We start from the raw sequence: 14,206 nt of genomic DNA on the forward strand, positions 1-14,206 counted from the left end.
TTATAACCCATTTAATCCCATTGAAAAAGACTGCAGCCTGTAGAGCACAATGAAGTTGTTCTTAAAGGCAAAATGAAAAGAAAAATACAGGAGCTTAATAAGGTACCGAAGACTTTCAGAAGACAGTTTAGGTTTTACAGGCTTTAATCCACAAGAATAGTGTTAGTAAAGGAAATGGCACAGGTTTATGTTTAATGGAATATTAAAAGTCAAATGTTAAAGAAGGTCTTAGTGTTAGGAGTAAAATGCAATTCGTAAGTCAGTTTGACAAAAAATGTGTCTATAATAAGAATAATGGTTTTCAGAAAAACATACAAAGAAAGAAAAAAAGAAAGAAAGAAAGAAAGTATGAGATTTTTTTTCTAACCAGAATTCAACCACCAAAATTTTGTTTTCATAGATTTTTCTGCATAATAATGAAGAATACTTCCAAATTACCATTATTTATGAAAAAGAAACTTAAAATTAATATGATAATTGAGAAAGAACATGTAATGTTTTTTATCAATTATCATATTAACATTTTACAGATATCATATAACAAAAATATTATAATTATAAAGAATATTACAGAAATAAAGCTACTGCAACTCAGAAATCAGTTATAAAGACCCCATTTGACCCTACCAAACTTGCAGACAATTTCTTTCTTATAATACAAATGATAATAGCAAACAGTACTCACAACGAAAGAACAAATTCGTATACAATCATGGCCTTTTCTGAAAAACGACAAAAACCATTGTATAAAATGCAAAAGAATATAATTCTGAATTACAATTTGTTTTGTTCAAAAGATCAGTCACTGTGCAATACAAAATGGAAAGCAATTATAATAAATGCTCCCTTAATTTGTTTGTTTTAGAAATTCTAGAGATACATTAAATATCTCATTAACCATCAGATCACATCTAATTATAGTTTCAGGAAGTTATTTGTACTGGTTGACTTTTTTGCTTCAGTCAAGCCAACATTTTTAAATCTTTGTAAATTTACAAACCCACTTTAATTAAAAAAAAAAAAAAAAAAAAATTCTGCTTTCACATAGTTCAACATGACGTTGGATGCAGTTATTCATCAGTGGTTTGTGGTTTAGCCCTATGAACAACTGAAAAACTTGCCAATGTTACACAGATGGGCTTGTATTTCTGGTATGAGAGGAAGTTCCAAAAATATTAAAGATATTTCTGTGCCATTCTCACTGCTGTTTAATTTGCATACAAAATGTAAGTAAAAAATCCCTACTGGGATTTTGCATTAGGGCAGAATATATAAATCTTAAAAGAAAAAGACAAATCATGCTGTTAAAACCCGGACCCCATGTGGTTTCGATTTGTGTTACCCATTCCTAAATCTGGGCAGAAGGGAAAGAAAAGGACTTCTGTGTAAATGCTGTAGGACACGCGTATAGGCTCGGTGTGTATATATTACAAAGTATTTTAACGGTATTTCTTTTTGTAGCAACCTTTTAATCTACTGCATTATTGTTTAAACTGTGCAGCATATTACTTTCATTGCATTATCCAAATGCCTCTGCTTACCCTGTCATGTATGCATGGTAATAAATCCACGTCTCCAAAGCAGAGTAAGTATTCCATTTTACATGGACATATATTGCTTTTAAACTGGTAATATATAGGCATATACACCGTACATATTTATACGGTCCACAGTAGAAGGTATATAAGTATATTTAAAAAGCAGAGAATATGTGTAATGAAAAATCTTCACATCCAACATTCTGTCATGCGACTGCAGCTGAAATTCAAATGTCATGTCCAGTAATGTACTTTTGCATATTAGTGTTTTACACTTTTATGTACTTAATTTCATTCCTTTTTATTGTGCCCCCTGTTTGAACCAATTTATCAAGAGTGATTATGTACTTTTTCTTATTACCAGTGCAGCGCATGTTATGAAAATTAAACCTTTACCATCCATAAATCTATCCCAAAGTTTATTAAATGTAATACATTATATTTGTTACAGTACATTTATTAGTACTACATGTAGTAATTATTTAATTATAGTCATAATCTCCAAATTATGCACCCAATGCAACATGTAGATGAATTTGTCCCTGCCATGTCAGCAGATATAAACAATGCATTTATTGGAATTAGTTTAGCATTAGAGCTAGCAGTTGGAGTTAGTGTTTATATTATATAATTTTACAATAAAATGCATAAAGAATAGGACAATAAGCAATAATACATAAGACAGCAAGACGTGCCTTGCTCATTGCACATACAGCAAGCTCACCTTGTGCACTAAATATAAAGCCATTCTATAAATTACAGGACTCAGCATAAAACATCAAGACAGCTAAAATACAGACACACTGCTCTGCGATTGCAGTGACCGTGTTAAACCTGAACTTCGCTTCCCAGCAGGAACACGGGAGTTTGCAGGCGCAGCTTAGCCCTTCATCTCAGCATGAGCACTAAATCATTGTTAAAACTGTCTGCACCTTCTAACGGCAATTTACAGTACATGTAACAGTCCAGTCAACAGCAAAGGTGTCATGGATTAAGAAAAGTAGGACAAAAACTCCTTTTGCAATGAGTAAGTGGTAGAGGTCAGTTATCCATTTGCATACCCAACCACCAACATGCACTCATTCGTAGTGTTTATCTGTTTAATATATGCCCCACAACCCCTTGCTATGGTCATTCATGTATAGGCTTCATCCCTCTATAATAAACTTTAAATAATCTTTATAACCCAGACAAATATCCCTCTATAATAAAAGGATGAAAGGATAACATGTGAACTGGTTTCCTGCACCAGCTAAACCTCTAATTACAAAGTGTGAATATTACTGGACATGTAATGGCCAGGAATAATTGAAAATTGGCTAATTCAGCAATATTACAGATGTAATTAAATTACAGCCAGAACTGGAATTAGATTCAAGTCAATGAGAGGTCACCAGGAGAGAATCTTTGCGAACATTACATTCTACAATATATGAGACACGTCACATGCATGAACACACACAAAAATACATCTGCGTATTGATTCTTTGTGGAGAACTGAGGCTTCCAGCAGATGGCCCAGAATCCTTATTATAAACAACCATTCTCATTTAACATATTTTACTCAGATGTTATATGTTTATAACTACAGGTATAATTATTTTAAACTGAATATTATATGTTTAAATGTGGGGAATGACTTATTAAGCACATCGACAACACTTGTATATTGACTTTGCACTACTTTCCAGCTATTCTGCTGGAATAACTGCAACAGAATAGTTGAAGAAACACTGAGAAACTGCTTCCGGTGTCTAGAGTAGAACATTTTGTAGAAATAACAATACAAATAAGTCGTGGTTCAAGATGAGATATTATGTGTCAGATTTGCACTCCAGCTTCAGAGAGAGGTTTGAATTGTAATAGATGCACTGGCTGTACTCAGAGGTGAACCCTGAGCCTCACCATGTTCACCACTCTGCCGGAATTCCATTAATTCCATTAACCTATAGATTTTGTGCACACTCAGGATAGGAAAACAATACATCTGTACATCATACCAGGGTAGGAGACCAGACTTGCTCAAAAGAGTGGACGAGAATAGTTATATTACAAAAGCTTTCTCTATCACTTACCCCTCCTTCCCAGGCTTGCCAGTATGAAAAAGCAGCACAGCACACTGTAAGCGCTGCTGTAACACTTTTCAGCTCTGCGAATCAAACAGGTTGGAGGGCACAGAATCCAGTAAGACGTACTGTGACATTACATTACATTACGTTTAGTCATTTAGCAGCCGCTTTTCTCCAAAGCGTCGTACATCGCACTGTGTGAATCATTAATAATTAGCACAAAAAAAAAAAAAAACAGAAAAAACCTCACTTTCAAACAGGAGTCTGTGAAGTGGTTTATGATTTTTATATTTTTCTACATTTTGGGCTCTATAGAGTGCATCAGTGGAAAATGGTTTGGAGGTGGCTGATATATTATTAATGGTAAGTGAATTCAAAATACACAGACTCCCGTGAGTATCCAATTGAGCAAATTTGTATTGCTCTATCAGCATTGTAGGAGTAGTGTTACTCTGGATATTGCTGTGATGAAGTGGACTTTTCAGAAGAAATTGTCACAATCTGCTGAGGCCCAAAGCAACTGAATCCTAATGACAATGCTAGTGCAAGAATATTTTCTTGGAGAGAAAAATACAACACATCACATCCATGTTGATTATGAGAAATGCAGGAAAAAATTACTTTCGTCCAAAAAAGGGGAACAAAATCAATTCCTTCTGCTATTTTGATGATTACTTTTTAAAAGTCATTTTTTCAGTTGGATGGTTCATTATTTATTTATCAGCCATTTTCTAAATGATTTGTTTCATAATTAATATTTTTTTCCTGAAAAACATTTTTTTTTCTTCTTTTTGGGAAACAATTTTTCAGCTCTACTGATGATTCATTAAAGCTGCTCCACAGTAACGGAAATGACAGTTGCTGACCTGTGAGCACACCTTCTACAAAATCAGCAATTCATACATGCATGCATCAAGAGGTACACTAGATTTAAAAACTTTCTAGCCAGTCTTAATGAACATGCTTACCGCTCATAAAACTAGTTCTCAGCACCTCTGCCTTGTAAAACTTACATACTTCACACCGAGATTTTTTTATCTGCTGTTGGGGATAGACAATGAGTTTCATTATTTTCAAAACTACAGCTCTTACAGACACTCAATTATCCAAAGCACAGAGTGCATAGAAGACTGGACAAAAAAGAGAATTATTATGCAAAGGAAAATCCACTGTGGCCCTACAACCAATTTTGGAAGTTATTCTAAAGTCAATTTTTGTAATTCTTCCATAAATTCTAAGCCTCAAACCTGTAGTTTCCACATTTCAGGTAAGAGGCCTGTATCTCCTGGAAATGGAGACTGAAAAGTGATGACCTTCTTGTGGTTTTAAGAGTAGTTTCAGCTCTTCTTACAAGCCTACTCATAACTTCACTCATACTGTGGACACATTAAATCCACTGTAGCACATAACACCTATGCCCTATGAGAAACCTGTAAGGACACCTTTAATAGCTAACGGTTCATGAGGATAAAGGAAATGGAGTTGGAACTGTGTGGTAGATCATTTAATCACCATGTCAAATAGCAGGAAACGAGGTAGATATTAAGGATTCAATGAGTAAGGGTATAATTTTTCTTTGGCCTTAATGCCTTGTGTAAATCTGAACTCCCAAAAACCATCTACGGAAGAAACTTGATTTAGTGACACGTGGAGATCTTTCAAATGAGCAAGCAGACCCACCTCAATTAAAAATATACATCACATTTATTTGTGTCATCACCAGGAGAGTTTCCACAGTCGTTTTTGCCACTGTCTAAATGATGTGTTTGGGCGCAACGTGTGAAATGCACACGTCTGTCTGTCAAAAACATTCACCTCCCATAGGTTCAGCTTGTTTGGCTATCAGAAAAAAAACAGAGACCTTTGACATAGCCTTCACACACGCCACTTTTCTATAGATAACACAATATACAAAAAGCAGGTCTGGAAATAGTAAGACTCTTGATACTATAAAAGACTTTCTTCTTCTTCTCCTTCTTATTCTCCTTCTTCTTCTTCTTCTTCTTTTACTAATACTACTACTTCTCCTTCTCCCCATGTAAATAATAAAACAATGCACTTACCTCTATGGATCCCTGGCTGCTTAGAATGTGTTAGGCAGCTCAAGGCAAAACTGATATAAAATGGGTGACTAAAATACCCAGCCTGAGAGGATGGTGGCTTGGACACAACAGAGGCTCTCCCACCATTTATGGTCTTCATCACTAGACAAACGCTCTATTGGATGTATAATGGCAGTCAGTATTGCCTACATCTTGTCTAGCTGAAGAACAAGACTGAAAAACTCTGTCGGCACAATGTAAATACAATACTACAATGGGGAAAACCTGGCTTTGGGGATCAATCAAATGGATGAAGAAATGCATAATTTGAACCCTCTGTGTCTGAAAAAAAGCATCTCCTCTCGGCTGGTCTGGGGCCATGTCGAATGGATAAGGCCAAGCAGGCAGGCTGTCTGAGCAACAGGAGTTCTCCCGCTCTAGGCTGGGGGGGTGAAGGGCTGGGGCAGCCTGGCCATCGAGCCTCGCCAGGTCCTCTTAAGGCACCAGGGGGGCCAGGAGCAGCAGCGTCCATACTGAGCCCCAGGGCAGGCTGTGCAAGGACCACTGGCCACTTTTTGCCCGGACCCCTGAATGAATGAGAAAAGGGCCTTGAATAAATGTCACGCAGTGGTAATAACATCAAAACCCATAAACAGTAATAACAATAATAAAGAGCACCATTAAAACACTGGTAGATCATGTGTGAGCACAAAAAAAAAAAAAAAAAAAAAAAAAACTGAATCAATGAATCTGTGGTGCTTGCAGGTTGCAATAAATTTCTACAGTTTAATTGGATATTTAATTCAAGGCACAGACTGCCATCAAATTTTTATTTATAACACACTAATAGTCACATTTGTATTTATTATAGTACATAATACTGTTATTATGCATTACATTGAAGTGTCTCCAGAGATTTCTGAGATTATAATAGCTGCAGTACTTTTGTGTTGGAATGGAGTAGTAAGTGTCCTTGCCACATTCACCTAGTTATTTACTTACAGATCTCAACTGACATAGGAAATGTTATTTTTGAGGACCTGTATACAGTCTTTTCTTCGTAAGAAAGAATAATTTAGATGTCCTCATACTAAACAGCTTGTTAGTTCTGCTCGAGAAATGACTGTAAACCTTAAGCTTATCTTACTGTCTAGTGGAAAGGTAAACCTAATTGACCATGTAACACTGAGAACAGAGATTGTACTGTATTTGCGGTGGTGGCAATTAAAATCCAATTAAGCAAAGGTAACTTTCCGTCTTTAACAACAGCTGCGGCAACTAAATTAGTATCAAACATGCAAATAGGAAAAAAAAAAAAAACAAAGAAAAAAGGCTTAATTTAAAATTAGCCATTCAGAACAGAAATGGTGCAGAAAGTATTCATAATTTACCAATCTCCACACAAAACAAATAATCATATTGCGCTGATGGAGAACAACAGACAGATGGAGGCTACCTGAACAAACAATAATCAGAACAAGTGAAGACTACATGGAGGTGGGCTAATTCTTACCTGAGGAGGTGAGGAGTCTGACCTGGGCACTGACAGCCCCTTCACCCCCCTCACTCACTGCTCGCACCTCAATGATGTAGGTGCCTCCCTCAGGCAGTGTCAGTACTGCAGATGGGCTGCGAGTCCTCACCTCTTGACTGTTGTTGCGTCCCTCCTGTCTCAGCAGGACCTAGGCAGCACAGATGTTAATGGTGTCCACTTTTGATGTCTAGAAGCTTATTTACAATCTCAGTACATTTGGATCCCCTGATAATTAAACCCAATCAACCTTCAAAGTGACTTGGAAGCTCAGGGTAACTATGCTCATGGCAGACAGCGGTAGGGCCTCTGAGGCCACTTGTATTGAATTGAACAAGAAATACCAAAGTGACTAAGAACGTCATTCTAGGAGCAGACACAATAGACTGTGCATAATACAGATCACCCTGATAAATGGCAGGGACAAGAAATGTCCTTCTCATTAAAACGCCGCATGATTCACGCACCAAGATCCTCGTGACTTGATTGGAGTGGTTGGAGAGATGCTCACCTTGTAGCCAATGATCACAGACTCGTTGTCCATCGCCTTCACTGGCTCCCACCCCAAAGACACGTTTTCCCCCTCCTGAATCCACATGAGGTTGCTTGGGGCTCGACTGGGAGCTGGGCCAAAAACACAAGGTCACCCACAAAGTTTGCTTACGTACACTTGAGGAAAAAAAAAAAAAAAAACACCTCATTGGTGAAATTATGAAGGTCTTATGTTTGTGGCAAAGAATTGCAAAATATAATTTTGTAAGGAAAATTATTAAATTATACATCTGTACAATAGAAGTTTTTTTTTTTTAAATATATAATCATTCTTCAGTAAATTAATGTTCTTAGCTGATTTTTATATCCAAGGTAACTTCAGCTGTACACAAACATAAACAGCACACTGACACATCCATCCATCCATCCAGATGTGGGCAGTATCATGAGTAAAATGAGTTACATTTAGTTGATTTCTTGTACTCCAATGAATTTTAGGAGAAATTGGACTTTTCAGAATCATTCTTGGTGCTAATCCATTTCACTTTTACTGAAGTTCATTCGTAAAGAAAAAATGTACTTATACACTTCCATCATCTTTTTCTTACAGCAATGTTTAGTGCTTATGTTAATGCCTATTTTTGCACTTAACTGTAACATATCTCCTAGCTACTCTGTGGCCAGAGTTTAGTGTTGAACAGAAAAGTATTGAATTTGCCGGGTCTTGACTGACAACCTGACTTTAAAAATGTTATAATGTAATAATAACACATCTATGATCTTTTAAACTGAAATATATGGTGAGATGCTTCTATTTTATAAATTATTGGTGTATGGTCTAACACCAAGATTTAAAAAGAACTTTGAAAATATTAATTTTCTTTAAATTGTCTGAAAGTATTATTGGTATTGAATATTTTAAATAGCCTTTAACTGCTGTTGGAGAGTTGCGATTAAACATCTTTTTTAGGACTGATTTCTAGAAAGTTTACAGAGGAATATTAATTAATATTTATTAGCATGTTAATTAATACACAAATTAATATGGTAATTGAACATGCCTCATAAATGAGAGAATAATGTCAGCAATGGAAGTTCACATAGGTTATATTTTTTGGAAGTTCATTTATGTGAATTATGTACTTCCCTTTAGTGAAATGTGCTGCATACAGGGTAGTGTTAACATAAATCTTCTGCTATAAAAATGCTACCAAGAACTAACAAATCTTAGTATTAATTCAGTGAATGTATTTGTCATTTACTACAATTTAATGTTGAGTGGAACTTCTGAATACATTTTTCTAAAATTATTGTCAAGTTAGATTGTAAAGTGATTTTTTCCCCCCATTTGGAACTAACAGCCTGGTTACATGTGGGTTATCCAGTCTAAAATGTATGCTGTCTAAATATCCACCCTGACAGAAAAATGAATACTGCTACACATCCAGCAACACTTCATATGCACATTCTCTTATTTGTCTGCCAAAAGATCTCTGTGTACCTGTACTCCAGATGCATTCTTAAAACTTGTTACAGTAAGTTGTTGTTCTTCTCCTGTTGTGCAGACAGGTTCCTCATTATTCACCAATTACATAACAATGTATGCTCTGCATGTTTTCCAATCAAAATGTCAAAATCGGAATTAGAACTGTAATATCATTTAATAGCTAAGTTAAACACCATTTAAGTAGCAACAATAAACAAGCTATTTGACTTGTAGTCAAGCGAATGCTTTCTGCTGTCCAATTTTAATGTCCTAAATGACGCATTCCCCAGCTAGATAACTATCATATCAGAGAGACTGAATGAGTAAAGCAAGTTCATAGAATGTTCGTAGACTAACGCTATAGGATTTTACCAATCATAACTTGACTTGTCATATAATAAATTATTACCTAAAGTTTGTTGGTTCACATTCCAATCCTGAAAGTCGTAAATTGCTTTTGAAAAGAAGCCAGTTAAATGAAAATTAATTTTACATTTATTTATTTAGCTAATGCTTTTCTTCAAAGTGATTTATAATGCTAGATATCTATTGCTATTTACCCCTTTGTACAGCTGGTAATTTTCACTGGAACACTTTAAGGGTAAGTCCCTTGCACAAGGGTACTACAGCAATAGGTGAAATTTGAACCGGCAACAGCTTTAACTACTATGCTATCAACTGCCCCTGTTGCAGCGGTGTTTTCAGCCATTCCCTTGTAATCAAAGTTTGCATTCTGGCCCTGCTCATCAGGGTACTTATCCTGAATTGTTCCAGTAAAAAATAGTTTTCTATATGAACTGATAAATTAATTTTATGTACTTTAGTATACAAACCTACGTTGTAAGTTGTCTCAGACAAAGATGTCAAAAAATAACGACTAATACCTAGCAAATTGTTGTCTTTTATTTGTTTTGTCTGTATTTAATTAATGCAATATCTGATTTTAATGGCACGGATTTAATTTCTTAAAAACATATAAATATATACTTTCTTTTCAAAGAGTTAAAACTATGTTGAAGCTGTCTGCATTGCTAGTGGTTTATAACAATAGTCTCCTTTGAACACATACACATACACGTACACATACACCTATACACACTACAGCCAATTCAGAGTCACCAATTCACCTACAACATGCCTTTGAACTGGGAGCTGCTCTCTTTTCAAAATTTGGGCTACAGGCTTTGTTGTGCAATGCAACTTGGGTTGAGGAGGGTACTACCCACCAAATTCCAAATGTTGCCATGTAGATGATAAGGTGAACATGGGGATTGCTGTGAGCAGTGAGGACAACAAAACCCCAGAAATCTTACCCATCACCAGTTAGGGGAGCACAAACCAATTTTTTGTTGCCTGAGCCTCTTCAACACAGATGGCCAAAGTGGCACAGTAATGACTGGAACTCGGGTCACCGCTGTAGGGTGCACAGCAATTTACAAAGCTGTGTATTTTAATTAAGAGATATGATTAAGTATTTTCCAGCAGAGCGCAACAGAAGGCTCTATCCAGGTACTTTAGACTGTCAGCCTCTTGAGGCACAAGTCCAGTTCTTTATGCTCCACAGACATGCTCCCTGACCCTGCTCGTTTCTAACAGACTTACGGGATTTCATAGTGGTGGCATAGACAGGACTGCTGGCAGGACCCTGGCCTATGCTGTTGTAGCCTTTCACAGTGATGAGGTACGGCGTGTTCCCATCCAGGTCCCCTAGCACAATGGATGTCTCACTTCCTGTGGTCTTGAGCTTCCCAGCAGACTCTTCTGACTCTGCCTCCTTCCAGTAGCTCACCTGTCACAAGCAAGTTTGTAAGCTAAAGAGTCAAAAAGATTTCTTATAGCTGTGTACCATGAACGACTGTTTTGTGTTCAGATGCATCCCCTTTGTGGCATGCAAGAGCACAGTCCAAACCTAGCCCTGGCATAAATGGTTGGAATAGGGTAGAAGAATGGGACCAGCTGCAGCCAAACTACTTAAGTGGACTGAGGGAGAAAATTAGAGACAGGACTGCAGAATTAAGAGGGGATAAATGTTGCTTTTGTAGATAAAAGTTCCCTTTTTATGTCTGATGAAATTCCTGTTTGTCCACTGCCAATTTTATGCTGGAAATAAAACTCCATAATAAAAGTCCACACTTTGCCACCACAAGCCAGGTCAATCCTAGAAGGGAGATGTGGTTGTGTCAAGCTCTTGTGGACATACAGGTTGTAACTGTTTTTGCAAGAAGCACCATCGACGCATGTACGGGTTACTTTGATTAAAAACCTTCAGTCTAGATGTTTATTTATTTATGGATTTAAATTATTTACTGAAATAACAGCACACTGATTGAAAGTAATACATCTTTGGACCCGAGTGTTTATTAGGCAGTCTGTTTCACTTCTTTTTAAGAAAAATCTATGCCTGAGTTGCCATATGCTGCCATTTTTTTAATGTAGCCCTCAGTCTCCACTTTCCTAACCTCATATCCAAAGGGCCTTCCGGGTGCAGGGTTGGGTGCTTTCCAAGTCACCTGGACCTTAGAGGAGGAAAGTGCAGCAGCACTGACTTCAGTGGGTGGCTCCCGAGGCTCTGGGTAAAAAAAAAAAACAAATAACAGGGAATCCTCTATGAAGCATAAGGAGTGCTTGGGACCCGCAGTGTTCAGGTACATGTCCAGTGGTCTCTGCTTCAGCACTGATTAGCCTCTTGAGCTATCCTGTGAATTCATTAAAGTTAAGAGCTCTTGCCTTGCTTGATAAATGAAGCTACGCCCACAGATCCCTGTTTTATTTTGGAAATTGCAAAATAGATCATTTTAAAGAAAAGATAGCGTAACACTCGTCATATCATAATCACTTGGTTAAAATTATTTGAATAAATTGTTTAGGCTTCACTGGTTAAAAAAACTACCTGAGGCACTTGTTTATTTCACTAGATACTGTCTTATTTAGTAAGTAGTAATGCTAGATTTTTTTTAAATGTTTTGGTAACATAAGAAACAGAAAACTTTGTGTTCTTGATTCAATTCGATTTGCTGAACAGGCTTTTCATTAAAGAGAAGTTGCCGAGTTTGTACATTAAAGTAAGCGAGTAAAAATGTTTTTGCAAGGCACCAATAAAAGTAACAACTGGGTCATCACCTCCTTCAGCGGAATACACTGTGACCACCTTGCTGAAGGGTCCGTCCCCCTTGTTGTTGTAGACTCCCACCTTCACCTCAAATGGGGTTAAAGGAGGAAAGGTCTCATCCCGGTACTTAAAGGTGGTAGAGTCAGCAGAGGTGACCATCTTCTCTTTCCAGCCACGTGTTCCGTTAGCTCTGAAGGCCACAATGTAGCCAAAGCCTTCCCCGTTCTGGAACTCCTCAGACACTGGCTGCAAAAGCGGAGGTGGAAACCTTCATCACAAGTGGGACTGTCACAGAGAAACATCTTTCAAGTCTTAATATCCTGTGCAGCTGAGATCTTCCCCCTAGTTCGCTGGGCGCATGTCAGTTGAAGTCAAAGTGACCCAGAGGGGAGTTCTGCTACTGCACCATTTAAACTTATCTAAAGCCTATGTAAACTTCCCCAGAAAAGATACAGCAACACAACTGCTTGAAATGAAAAACTGCACATGATGATGGCTGCTGTGCCCGGAAAGTAAATGTAACAGACTCCAGTGCCTGACTATTCATCTCTACAACTCCCAAGACAACAGGTGTATCTGTGCCATTAGGCAGTGGTGGGAGAAGCGCTTCAATAATTGAACATGGCAACAAAAGGCAGCAAGTTCCTTTTGCACCCTGAGGAAAAGGCACTTTAAATGAATTGCTTTGGTAATTATGTGGCAAAGGTACCATTATAACTCGCCTGGGGTAGTCTTTAAGCAAATGTATTGCCATCTTTCCGAATTACCCCAAAATACACACAAAATTCTCCTTTGGACATAATGTCCCACTTGAATTCAATGTCAGGGACATTTCAAGGGGACTCACTGTGGTAATAACAAAATGATTACATTCATGTAAAAATGAATGCCTGAGAAAAGGATGAATCTGCATCTTCTTAGCAGCAATCAGAGCAGAAAATATTGAGGTTTGCCTACTACAGAAGTATCTGGTCACCATTCAAGACCTGCTTATTGCAGGGTACCTCCGTTCAACATCTTTACCCAGTTTGACTCCAACTCCACATTTAGACTATATTCCCAGAAAGCATCAGGGCAATGTTCATTCTGCTTTGAATTGCAAGTGTTCTGTTGTCAGCCCTCTGCATGCAGTGACTAATTTCCTGCATAACTCAATGCTAATTGCATAACAGTTTTCATAAACCACACTGCCTTATTTTCGATAAAATGCCGAGCATCAGCCTGTAGGCTGGAACGTGTTGAATAACACAAAGCACAACATTTACATGTTAATGGCTTTTTAAACAGTATCCTCGGCAATTTACACCAATCATTACCAAGAAAATAACATATTAAATGTCGGCAAATGATGGAAAATTGTTCCCGAAGCTGGGTTTTGTCATGTGAGCTTGCATTTCCTCCTGAGATATCCGGACCCCTGAAATGAACCACTTGTGAACACAGTGCTCCTCCAATCATGACAACAGGGACATTTGTTAAATATATGATTACTCTGCATGAATCACCCTGAGAATATTAAAGCACTACTTTTATTGTTATTAGAGATATGGCATAACATCTACATTAGGAAAAATGCTGAATTTAAACACAACTGACTGTCTGAGTCACAGTCTGCATACTGCATTACATTTATTCAGGCTGGCATTCGACCCACACCAGATGAAACACAAAGTCAAGAATACAGCCCCCAACCCTAAATGAGCAAACTGGCTAATGTTCAACACACTCGCCCTCAGACCAGGCGTCAATGTGTGGCTTTTAGGTCTAGTTTAATTAAATTCATCAGTGCTGCCAGAGGTGGAGAGCTCAGCAATACATATGCTTTAATTAAGTACAGCATATCACTTGAAAAAGCTTCGGAAATAAACATCTAACCATTCCATCAAATAGAGTAGTATATATATTTTTTCCTTCTATTAATGTTGTAGCATACCTATTA

General features: G+C 37.4%; 1 protein-coding gene across 1 annotated transcript in view; it reads right to left on the reverse strand.

Annotated features, from left to right (window-relative positions):
• Positions 1 to 5,359: 5,359 nt before the first annotated feature.
• The window catches only part of cntn5 (contactin 5), a 154,658-nt gene continuing 145,811 nt past the window's right edge, over positions 5,360 to 14,206 (reverse strand). Inside the window, exons 19-24 of the mRNA XM_018764086.2 lie at positions 12,279 to 12,513; positions 11,618 to 11,727; positions 10,761 to 10,947; positions 7,692 to 7,804; positions 7,163 to 7,331; positions 5,360 to 6,236 (exon numbers count right to left, since the gene is read on the reverse strand). Of these exons, the coding sequence (XP_018619602.2) occupies positions 6,145 to 6,236; positions 7,163 to 7,331; positions 7,692 to 7,804; positions 10,761 to 10,947; positions 11,618 to 11,727; positions 12,279 to 12,513 (906 nt within the window). The 3' untranslated portion in view covers positions 5,360 to 6,144. The remainder of the gene's footprint in view (positions 6,237 to 7,162; positions 7,332 to 7,691; positions 7,805 to 10,760; positions 10,948 to 11,617; positions 11,728 to 12,278; positions 12,514 to 14,206) is intronic.

This window comes from Scleropages formosus, chromosome 10, assembly GCF_900964775.1.
Source record: "Scleropages formosus chromosome 10, fSclFor1.1, whole genome shotgun sequence".
NCBI classification, from domain to species: domain Eukaryota; kingdom Metazoa; phylum Chordata; class Actinopteri; order Osteoglossiformes; family Osteoglossidae; genus Scleropages; species Scleropages formosus.